General features: G+C 46.8%; 1 protein-coding gene across 3 annotated transcripts in view; it reads right to left on the bottom strand.

Annotated features, from left to right (window-relative positions):
- The window catches only part of SMAD9 (SMAD family member 9), a 69,141-nt gene that overhangs the window by 20,419 nt on the left and 36,612 nt on the right, over window positions 1–12,110 (bottom strand). For 2 of the 3 annotated variants that reach the window (XM_075562943.1, XM_075562944.1), the window contains exons 3-4: window positions 6,992–7,608; window positions 1,528–1,785 (exon numbers count right to left, since the gene is read on the bottom strand). In XM_075562943.1, the coding sequence (XP_075419058.1) occupies window positions 1,528–1,785; window positions 6,992–7,403 (670 nt within the window). In that variant the 5' untranslated portion in view covers window positions 7,404–7,608. Of the gene's footprint in view, window positions 1–1,527; window positions 1,786–6,991; window positions 7,609–11,523; window positions 11,658–12,110 lie in introns of all 3 variants that reach the window. The other variant, XM_075562945.1, reaches the window with a different exon arrangement.

Below are 12,110 nucleotides of genomic sequence, written 5' to 3'. Positions count from 1 at the left end.
TCCTCACGCACCGGCTTTATTGCTGTCTGAGATTGTGCATTTACCGCAACGGTAAAACAAAAACCACTCTCCATCTATCCTGTGCACCATCAGTGTACATATGGCAGGAGCAGCCGCTGAGGCTCCAGACCAGAGCACCACTGACAGTGAAGGCTCCACTTTCAGTATCGCCTAACTTGGCTGGACCATGAGTTTCAGTGGCTTGGCAGCTATGCAATGATGCAATTTGGCAATCGCAAAATGATACAGTCATCCTCTTTGGGATGATGCGGTCCTCTTCCATTTTTACATAATGCTGAGTTTACCTATGCTTGTAAGTGAGGAATGGACACAAGTCACTCCCTCTCCCTTCTCCACAGGGGATACACAGTCTCTCTCTTTTTTCTGCACATGCTTTTCCAATGTAGCCAATACTTTCCAAATAGCACTCTCTCCAAGATGCTGCCCTACTTTCATACAGAAAAAAGGGGAACTGCAGTGGCTGGAGCCGGGACCTCACTTTCCGCCCCCATGGAAGTTATACTCTGTTGAAAGGCCACTAGGCCTAGCACTCATCCTCCATGTTGCTTGATCTCAGGCCAAATCTTGCTTGGATTAAAACCAACTCAGCCCGGACTTGGATGCTGCTCCCGAGATTCTGACTCATAATGACTTTATGGGATAGAGGCTTTAGTGAACGGTCCCATAGAACTTCCAAGGCCACCATCTTCTCAGGAATGCCGGCCACATTGTTCTCCCATGGAGGGGCTGGTGCATTGTCACCATGGAACACGTGGGCTTTGCAAAGCTCCTCCACCTGTTTCTGCCCCCACCATGTACGCTCACACAGTTTTCCCCTTTCAAGAGCCCTATGAAGTAGAAAAAGCAACCACCTAGCACCTTGACATCCCCCACTCCTACCCTAGGGGAAGCACAGCATTGATAAACTAAAGACCACCTGATTTCTACACACACAAAAAGTGATTCTAACGGACGTGTGCACCTTTGTCCTGAGCTCCTACAAATGTTCCTGGAAGTTGGACGCTGGGCACGCTTCATTCCCCCAAATGTGTTTGAGTGGTTGCGAACCTCCCACAGAAACACACTTGCTTCTCTTTCGCATTCAGTCTGCCAACGAAAGTGGGGAACTCAGGGATCGCGTTTGAAAAGAGCCATTCCAGAGCTCTTTGCTGGGATTAGAGGAAGGAATCTTGTGTGGACTCCTCTCCTAAAAGTTTTTCTGGAAATTCCTTGGGACACTGTTCAAACACATTTCATTTCTGTGAGCTTCCAGGGGATTAGGACTAGAAACCGGACCAACCTCCCCCCCCCTTTTTTTTTAAGGTCCAGTGTAACTGCTTCAGAATGGTTATCAGGTTGATGTCCTCGCTGTTTGGGGGGTGGGGGCATGGGGTCTAATGAGCTGAAGTTCAGGACACTGTGAACAGTGGAGGACCACAGATATCGCGATGCGACCCGTCTCACCGCAAGTCATCATATCAGGCCCTATTGGCATCTTCCCTTCCGTTTAGGGCGGTTTTTACTGACCTGGGTGTTGATGCGGGCTTTCTGGCTCAGAGGAACTTCCTGGGGAGAAAGGGTAGCCGGCAGTGCAGGGGGACTGCGAGAAGGCGTGGCTGGGCGACGGAGGGAATGCGGATCCCAGAGGCTGCTGGAAGGAGTCGGGGTAGGTGGCATTGTGCGGCATGAGCAGCTCGCTGTGGAGGGAGGTGCTGCGGAACTTGGCCAGAAGGCTGAGCTGGGGGTTATACTCACTGTGTCTCGGCACAAGGACTGGAGGCAGCACTAGGGTCAGAAAGGGACACGTGAGTTAGGAGCGAACACGGAGGTGCCATTACAAAACAGCTGGACATTGGCTGTCTTTGCCCAGGCTCTTTAGGAAAGTACTTTTTCCCACCCACTGGGGACTCCCCTGCTTCCATTCTGATTTCGTCAGCGTCCCTGAGCCTGTGACTGGATCGATGCCACAGTTTCTCAAGGTCACAGTGAACAAAATGGTGTGGAGAGAATCACTCTCACGTCAGCGTTACAGCCGCTGTCAAGTCAGTCCAGCCACTGCCGAGCCTGGAGCGGCCCTCAGAACTGACCTTCTGGAGACCTGCTTAGTCACCTCTTCCTTTGATCCTGCCAATAAAAGACTTAGCTCTTGTAAGAGTTCAGTGAAGCAAAATTGGTTTCTAGCGCTTGCAATTAAATCCCAAGTGGTGCCCAGAATAATATGTTCCCTTTCAGAAATGATGGTGAATTATTTAGAAGACGGAGCTCAATTTTGGGGCCAGTTGTGCTGCTGAAACACAACGCTCTAGGTGTCCTGACCACGAACATTTAAATGTGACTAAAAGCTAAGAAGGCCCAGGCAAGCTTGGATGGTGCGAACCATGACCTTTCCCGCGCCTCATATATAGGTGAAAGTTGGACGATGAAAACAGAAGAACGGATGCATTTGAGTGGTGGTGTTGGAAAAGAGCGGTAAACAGGGAGTGGACTGCCAGGAGAATACGCACACCAGTCCTAAAAGAAATACAAGCGAAAGGCTCCGTAAAAGCAATGATGGCAAGGTAAGTTCGAAGAGACCGAGTTTTGTTTGTGGTTACCAGCAGCAGAGAAGAGAGTTGGGGGTTGGGGGGAGAGGGAGTAACTATTGAGGAAGAACTAAGCTTCTTTTAAAAACTGACATCCTGCTTAAATGAACCCTGGTGGCGTAGTGGTTACGGATTAGGCTGATAACTGCAAGGTCAACAGTTCAAAACCACCAGCCTCTTCGAGGGAAAAAGATAAGGCTGTCTACTCCCGTAAAGAGCTACAGTCTAAAAAGGGAGCCGATTACAAGGATCTACATGTAACCTCTTCCCTGGGGGATGGACATCAGAAAAGTGGGTGAAGGAGACATCAGACAGTGTAAGACACGACAAAATAACAATTTATAAATTATCAAGAATACATGAGGGAGAGGGGAGTGGGGAGGAAGAGGAAAAAATGAGGAGCTGATACCAAGGGCTCAAGTAGAAAGCAAATGTTTTGAGGATGAGGGCAACAAATGTACAAATGTGTCTGACATACAATGGATGAATGGGTGGATTGTGATAAAGAGTTGTACGAGCCCCCCAATAAAATGATATTTTAAAAAGTATAATTGAAAAAAAACATGTACATAAGCCCCCCCAAAAAAGAGTTACAGTCTCAGAAACTCACTGGGGCTAGTGCTACCCTGTCCTACGGGGTTGCTAAGAGTTCGAATTGACTCAATGACACTGAATCAGTGAGTTTCTGTTTCTGGTGATTAAAAAAAAATTTGGCAGCAATTATTGGTGATGGCTACACGGCACAATTAATGTAGTTGGTGTCACTATATTGTATTTGTTTTTGAAAAAAAAAGGGGGGGTGAAGTGGCAAATGTGTTATTATAGATCTTTTAGAACAATAACAATGAAGGAAAAAGTAATGCTGGTGACGTTTTGGCTCAGATACCTTACACATGTTCCCTGGAGAGACCAGCTGCTAGAAAAGGTATCAGCCTTGCAGTGCTTGTGTATGGGGGGGGGGGGGCGGTTGAGCAGAAATTAAGGAAACCTTCAACGAAATGGGCTGACACGATACTTACAACAAATATCCGAACAATCATGAAGCTGGCACAAGACTAGGCACCAGTGCATTGAGATCTACATAAGGCCACCAGGAGTCGGTGCTTACTCAGCGGTACCGACAAGTATGAATTACACTAAGAATGAGTGCGTTAAAGACAGGCAGCAAAAAGGAAGCCTATACATAGTTTGTTCAGTTTAGGATTCCGTACAAAATGTGTTCTTGTTGTGTACTATGAGTTAGCACTAAAGAGCATATGAACTAAACAAAGCAATACCACCTGTAAGTACTTTGGGGGGAAAAACACCTACAGGAGATCAAACGGTAGATCAAAACACCTACAGGAGATCAAACACCTACAGGAGATGACTTTAAAACAAAGATGAGAAAGTGAAGGGGCCGGGAAACTAGATTTATGGAAACAGAACACCAGAAGGCAAATGAGAATGTTCATGTATTTTTTAAAATAAAACCAGTGTCACTGGACAATTTGTGTAGAAATGATTGAATGGGAGCCTAAACTGCTGTGTAAATGAAGTACAGTACACTCTTATTTTTAAAAATGGATAAAATTTTTCATTATTCTCTCATATATACAAATCAATCGCTTTAAGAAGACTTACACAATCACCATGACAGTCAGTTTCAGAACGTGGGCCTCTTTCTTGAGCTCATCATTGCTAGCTCCTCCTTCCTTCCCAACCGCCCCTGCCCTGCCCTGCCCCTCGGTAAGTGTCTCTGTAGATTGACCTATCCTGGATTCAATTTACAGAAAATTGCACAAAACAAAAACAAGAACCATCAACAACAATAAAACCAACTACAACAACAAAACAGAGAAGAACCTCAACCAAATGGCGGAAAATATTAATGACCGAAACAACTTTAAAAATAGGTCAGAAGGAAGATCAAATGATAAGATTAAAACTTATTTAAAAAATACTTTGGAAGGGGGAACCGATTACAAGGATCTAAATGCGACCTCCTCCCTGGGGGACAGACAGCAGAAGGGTGGGTGAAGGGAGACGTTTTCCACCACAAAATTAAGGATGTTCATATAGACGCTCGTTTTTGAGGGTTTGGGGATGAAGAACTTCAAACATCTCTGTGGTCTCATCTCTGAGTTTTAATGTAAGATTTCTACAGTGTAAGATTCCGAGCTCTGATAAACACCCGCCCCAAACACTTCTGAACGCAGACACTGGTAAAGGGTCTACCAGTCTTAAAACGCTACAGACACTTTTTTAAAAAGGGGTGTCGTTTTCTCCATGGTGATAAATATCTTGGTAATGCACTTTATCATCTGGGTAAGATCAAAGGCTATGAATATTTGTAATAGACAAAAGTGATGTCATCAACTTGCTCTTCAATTTGATAGGCTCAGTTGCTTTAGATGTGCACTGATCATATTTTAAAATATTTTTACGGAAAAGGCAAGAGAAAGATGAGACTTTCCGCTCTCCTAAAGTTTGACAGCCTGGGAAACCCACAGGAGCAGTTCTATTCCGTCTTGTGAGTCCGAATTAACTCAGCGGCACTGAGTTTGTGTCAGGGTAGAACTGCCCTTGTGAGTATCTGAGGCTGCCGAATGTCTTTAACGGAACAGCGCGTCTCTTTTTTCTCCTACCAAGCAACTTGTGGGTTCAAACCACCAACTTTGTAGTGAGCAGCCCACTTCTCCAGAGAAGGCAAGATTTCTGTAAGGGAGCCACCACTGCCTCCTCACATCCTTACAAAGAGACTCAATCTACTGGATAAAATGGCTCGAATACTGTGGTATCAAGGTAACTGCCTTGAGAATAATTTTAAAACAATTTTAAAACCTGAAAGGTCACCTCGTTGTCGTTAGCTGGTCAGGATTTACTTATCTAGGTCGGATTGCTTTAAAGCTCACTGACCTCCTGAGCCAAGCAGCTTGGCTGTCTACAGAGGCCACATCTTAATTGGACCCAGGTAATCTCCCTGAGCTAATATGTCAGTCCCCTTTGGTTTCCTGGAAGGAGGCTTCTGTCTAGTGAGGGAGAGGACCCTCTCATAAAAAATTAGATGCAAGCTAAATACTGACGAAGCGCTTCTACTGCAAGCTCTCTTAAAGTCCATATGGAGATATTCTGCTTCGTAGATCTAGAAGACAGCAGGAAACGGAAGGAATGTAGCATTTCATAAATAAATGTATATAGTGATTAAAAAAACACAAACGAACCTGTGTTCCTGACAGGAATTCTGCAAGGCCCTCTCAATTCAAAGAGACCTGGGTAAAACTCTGCTGTGACCAGTAGGAAAAGACCAAGAGAAACAGCAGACTTCTTGAAAAAGTGTGTGTGTGTGTGTGTGTGTGTGTGTGTGTGTGTGTGTGTGTGTGCGCGCGCGCGCGCATATATGAGGAAGACTTCAAGACGTTTGTGAAATAATGGGATTTGTGGGCTTCAAAAAGTTTATGGAAAAAATTCCAAAATACATATAATTATTGGAATTTAAAAAGTCCATTATATATAATTATGTGTATATACACATATATACATGTGAAGAGCTTTACAGTACTACTCTTAATTTTTTTTAAGACATCGCTTCATTCAGATAGAATTTGCACATCATGCACAGCTCAGGGTACCAAAAAGGGCATCATTGCAATGAGTTCTGGGGTGTCTCCTTCCTTCTTGGGCAGGTCTACTTTGAAAATGAAATTGAAGAACAGAGGACCATCTGTCTTTGATACCCTTTGTTTTCGGCCTGGGAATTATTTCTTGCAACTTTTTTACTGACTGCTTTCAGATCCAAATATCAGGTACCTTCCACTTTACCTCAGCCGGGAGACATCAACAGCCAGAGAACCTTAGTTTAGTTCAGTAAAGTTGGAGTAATTCGTTTAATTAAAAAAAAATTTTTTTGCACTAATCACATCAAAACCATATGAGGTGTGGCTTTCTTGGAACACCAGGGCCCTACAGCTACAGCCTGGGCAAAGATGATGGTGAGGACACCAAAGGGAACCCACATCCAACTGCATTTTTCAGTTTCACGATATATACTCCCCAAAGACAACAAAACCTTTGCGGAGACTCCGACTCACGGAGACTCCGTGCACATCAGAGTAGAACGAGGCTGCCTGGGGACTTCGGTTGCTGTGATCTTTGGGGTTTGCTAGGGTTTTCCTCCAAAGTGCCTCTGGCTGGATTCGAACCACAAAACAGAATCCTTTGTGCCACCCAGAGGCTTCACAACACTTTCGTGCACGCCGACATGAAAACGTTTCTATTTTTCTGGTAATGACATTGTGGATTCGTTCCACAAAAGTGAATCTCCTGCTCTTCTCTCTTGGGTTGGAAGGAGCCCCTGCCTTGCTTCCCCCCAAAGGAAACACACCAGCTTCACATTGAAAATGAGCAGCAACGTGGGCAAGCAACCTCACCTGGAGTCTCCACCCTGCGGTAGTGGTAAGGGTTGATGCACACCTCTTTCTGCTTGGAGCCGAATGGGAATTCACAGCACTCCAGGGGCTTCAGCTCATGGTGGGACTGGAGATCAGGCCAGCGCCACACCCGGCAATAAATGACGTGCGGCAAACCCTTGCGGTGGGACACTTGCAGCCGCCCATCCAGGGACCGGGGGATGGTGACACACTTGCTGGGCTGCCCCGGACAGCTGAGGGCTCGCTCCAGCTCATCCATGGCTCCCTTCTTCTTCTTTAACTTCTTCACTAAAGAGTCCACCGCCTTCTCAGCCCACTTCTCCTCCTCATCCCCTTGCTTCCAGCCGAGCAGTCTCTTGACTGCGGGGCTGGTGAAGGAGAAGAGGGAGCTGATGGGGGTGCTGGAGTGCATGGAGAGGCGGGCGACAGGTCCCGGGCACCAAGAGAAGCATGAGGCACCACCCTCAGGGCCCACAGGGCCCCGGGGGAAGGACCAGCGAGCAACTCCCGAGAAACGTCATCGAGGGGCAGGCTCCCTGTTCCTCTGGAAGCAAGTGTGACTTCTTGGAGAGGGTAAGTAGGCTCACTGGCTCCCGAGCTCTTCAGTAGCGGCAACTCTGGGGGAAAAAAAGACAAGACTTCAATGAGCTTTTTCAGGGTAATTACCAGAGAAGGTTCACGTTGGAGAGAGAGAAGGAAACAGCCCAACAGATGTGTCAACTTGAAAGCTTGCAGCCATCTGGGTCTGTTCTCGCTCTTTGTCCACCATGGCCAAGTCTTGGTAATTCAATCTTCAAAACCTTTTTCAATTTTGTCTCTTTCTCTCCATTGCCATCAACACCCAGGCCCACCTAGGTGACCGCAACTCCACTCACAGCTTCTCTCCTTTGTCCACTCAGATCTAATCCATTCAGGCCCAAGGAACGCCCAGCCAGCTGGGGTCCTTGTCTATTTAAGAAACGTCAATTGCTCCTTGCAGCTGGCCTTCCCCAGGGTCAACTTCTCTCCCTCGGTTTGCAGGGCCTCCATAACCTTTCTTCAACTTGCCCTTTCTTCTTTCGCATTTACAGTTGCACCAAGTAATCCAGCTTCAGTATAGAAAAAACTATATATATAACCGAACAGTCAGAATTCTAAGGGTCTCACCACACAGAGACAGCCACTGTGAATACCTTTTCTTAGAAAGTCGTTCTCCAAGTGTAAGCACCGGGAGCAATTCAATGATGCTGTCGGAGCCTCTCTTTCCCAATGACTTATCTGCGTGAGGCTAGCAATCTACTTCTGAAAATTCGCCCATGAGACCTTACGGATTAAAAGAACATTGTCGGGCTGGCTGGCTTTGGACACACCACTGGAAAGGCTCAATCTTTGGAGGACACATTTGATGAAGTAGAGGACCCCTGAAGGACCTCTCCCCACCCCTCCCGTGATGGACTTCAACAGACCAGCGATGACACAGGACCGGGCAATGTTTTGTTCTGTTGTACATAAGGTTGTCATGATAAGATGTGTACTTGATGATACCTATTAAGACACCCCTGTTTACAAATTTCTGAGTTTCTCTGGAATTTCTTCTAAGACAGAGAAGAAGAACACATACAGCCCATCGAAGCCAAACCCTCTGGGGTCCTCAATTTTTCAAGTGTCAATTGGCAAGGACAGCAAAAAGTTACCGATTGCTACTCTCAGTCTGGCAGGGTGATGAGGACACAGACTGCACACACAGGCATGGTGCGGTCATGGGTGTTATTCTGCCTGGAGATCAGTGGGGTTCATCTTCTCCCTCTTCTCCAAAGAGGCCTTCTGTCTCGCGTGTGTTTTCCACAATCCCATTTAAATTTCCTGAGAGAGCTGCGTTTCCTCCTCCAGGAAGGGTTGGCTAAGTGAAACCCGCTCCTTTTAGATTCCAGAAACAAGGTTTAAAAGGCTGATGGTAGTCTTCTGGAACAAGCATGCTGGAATCAAGCTAGCTCATAATCTCCACCAGTTGCTTGCTTAATATGCATCAAATTCTCCTTTGTTTGGGGGTCCAATCATACAAACGTCTTTTAACAAAGATGCTATATACACAAACCCTTGTAATTGTTATCATTCCCAGGCACCTCCAGGGAGAAGGGTGGCAGCCTGGTGACACACAAATTGATGACATCTGTTTTATATATAAAGCAAACTTCCCCTCAGTTGAGCCAGTGCCTGGGCTTTATTTAGCCTCGGATAGACACACACTCCAGTGAAGAGAGGGGCTGAGGGCTGGATAGCTGCTCTTTGTCTTGGAGCAGCTTGATTTACATTTAACTGTGTTTGGAAAGTCTGGGTTCGTGGCTTTACAATCATGAATTTATAAGGAAAAGTTAAGTCCTGTGGCCAAGCTCTGCTTACTCAGTCTAGACGGGCAATGGTGTTCAAGGAGGTTAGTAAGTTTGACACGGATTAATCTGAGCCCCCCCCCCGCAAGTTTGGAATTCTGCTTAGATTTGGGTGAGATTTATTCTTAGTGACCTGTGACATAAATCTTTAAGCTTACGTCAGTAGTAGAGAAAATTCCTTTATAAAAAAAAAAAGGTTGGGCAGAATTGAATTAAACATACCTTTTAAAGAACCGTTGCTCCATCATACATCAAGTAAAAGTTCCTTAAACCAGGCCCTCATTTTGTTGTTTTAAAATAAACGGTGGCCTTCTCTTAATGGAATATGGACTTATGGCTTATCGTGCCAACCTGACCAATAAACACTTGTGGGGTTAATTGAAGGGCGGAGAGATAAATGATTCGGTGAGCCTCGCCTTTCTTGTTCTCGGGCCTCTTGTTCTCTGATGGTCAGACCAGTGTGCGGCTGCTGCCTTAGCTAGTTTCCTGCTTCAGCTGGAAAGGCTCACTTCCGGCAAGATATCGCCGCGGAGAAGCCACATGGGCCTACCCTGATGCAGCCCTGGGTGCTGGAGCAGCCGTGTGGAGACCCCTGCCAGGGCTGAGATGTTCACACATTCACTGACTTGGCTTTCTTCCTGCAGTTGGCATCATAGTGTTTACTTTGTGAGATGGAGGAGGACTTTGTAGATCGGTCTCGGACATATGGGCTAATGTCAAACTTGTGGGCTTGGACTGGACTGGGTTTGGATGCTTTCTTAATGTACACTTACCTTTTACATAAAACTCTCTCTTATTTACATGAGTTTCTATGGATTTGTTTCTCTAGTCTACCCAGACTAACACAGGGGGTGGAGCCTGTTTTGAAAAAATCAACACAAGCATCTCCCTCAGAAGAGGTGACATAGAAAGGATCAAGATCCCTTCTTTGCAACACTTCCACCGGAGTTTGTGCTTTCTGTGAGTGAATGTACAGGGGTTCAGGGGCACAAGGCAAACTTCAGGGTTGCTGGTGTGCCTTTGGCATTATGGGTAATGATAATAAAAAACAGCTTGACACGCACTTCTTCTGAGCCATCCGTGGCCTCAAACAGTATCTGTCGGGGGAATGGAGGGGGCAGGTGGGGTTCTTGTCTTCCAGGGAGGAGACAAGCAGTGTCCCTCATGCCTAGCCCTCACCCATCTGTCAGCGGAGCCTTGCGTGTCACCATGTGAATAAGCAGGTGACAGTGGCGCTTCCACCTGAGGTGGTCTAAGAGGAAAGGGCTGATGATCTATTTCCAAAAATCAGTTAACAAAAATCCCACAAATCTGCATGTACTACAGATGGGGGGGGGGGAATTTCTGTGTAAACAATTCACCCACCCACCCTCTAGATCACAGTAATCTGGTCCCCATTGTGCATGAGGCTACCATGGGTTTGGAGGCAACTAAACAGCTGCTAACAACAATCAGAGGGGCAATCTGTCTTTTGGAGGCTCACCGGGGAGGCCGACTTTCTGGACTGAGCACCGTCCCTTGTCTGTCCAACATCGAGGAGCTGATCTAGGTGCACACTGGCTCTCAGCCGTCTGAACTCAGGGCTGCTTTCAAACCATCAGCACGATCTCAGGTCGGCAGGACGTGCTACCAGCCCTCCCTACCAATGGAACCCACCACGCACAGGTGTGTTTTTAGACTGTCATGGCTTGTGCGTTGCTGAGATGCCGAAAGTGATGTCGCCAGTCATTCAAGTATCACCAGGGTCGCCCATGGAGACAAGATGCAGCAGAGGTTCCAGACTAAGACAAACTATGAATAAAGGCTTGACAATCAACTTCCAAAATTGAGCCAATGAAACCCTAAGGAACACTGGCTGACACAGGGCAGAAAGATGCCTCCCCCAACCCCCGCATTGAGGCTCTCAAGTTATCCAACCAAATTATTCCCTGATGTACGTCTTTGTCTGGGCCCCATTATGTACAGAATCTGCTTATCACATAGACCTGAAAATAATATGGTGCTGGTGAAGACTACTGCAAGGACCATGGATTGCCTGAAGCACCAACACGCGTGTCTCCTTAGAAGGACGCGTCTCACATACTTTGGACAAGTTATCAGAAGAGATTAGCCCCTGGACACAGACATCCTGCTTCTTAGTAAAGTGAAGAAGAGGAAGTCACTGACCCGATGGATGGATGGACACCGTGGCTACAACAATGCGCTCAAACGTAGCATCCATTCTGAGGCCGCACGGGCCCAGGCAGTGTGTTCTTCTGTGTACTCAGGGTTGCTATGAGTCAGGAAACCAACAAACAGCACTGCAAGAACACAGGAGGCAAAAGCCCATGACCTTGGATCTGGGGCTCATCACGGGCACAGCACACCCTGTAACCCTAAGCATCCGCTCGCACGACCCAACCTCTACAGGCCTCAAGAAAACACCTTTTTCCAACCTGGTTCTTGGTTCCGGATACAAAAGGCAACTGTCTTCCTGGCCCGGCTGTGGGTTTGGGTGTAAGGCAGGCACTGTGTCTGTGTGCTGGCAGGATAGGAACAGTGGTAGGGGAAAACAAATGAAACATCCCATTCCTCCTTAGAGAGCACAAAGGAGCTGTGCGTCCTCGCAGCAGTGACTGTTAAGTTTAATAAAGGCAAAAGTCTATCCTCTGGCTTCTCTTCATGATCTATACAGATGGTGCCAGTAGAACTCAGCATGCGCACAATATCCGTTAGTCATATCCCACGGCAGCTGAAAAGGAGCGCCGGTGATG

The sequence above is a fragment of the Tenrec ecaudatus genome, chromosome 11 (assembly GCF_050624435.1).
Source record: "Tenrec ecaudatus isolate mTenEca1 chromosome 11, mTenEca1.hap1, whole genome shotgun sequence".
Lineage (NCBI taxonomy): Eukaryota > Metazoa > Chordata > Mammalia > Afrosoricida > Tenrecidae > Tenrec > Tenrec ecaudatus.
The sequence above is the reverse complement of the archived record's forward strand: the minus strand, read 5'-3'. Positions and strand labels throughout refer to the sequence as shown.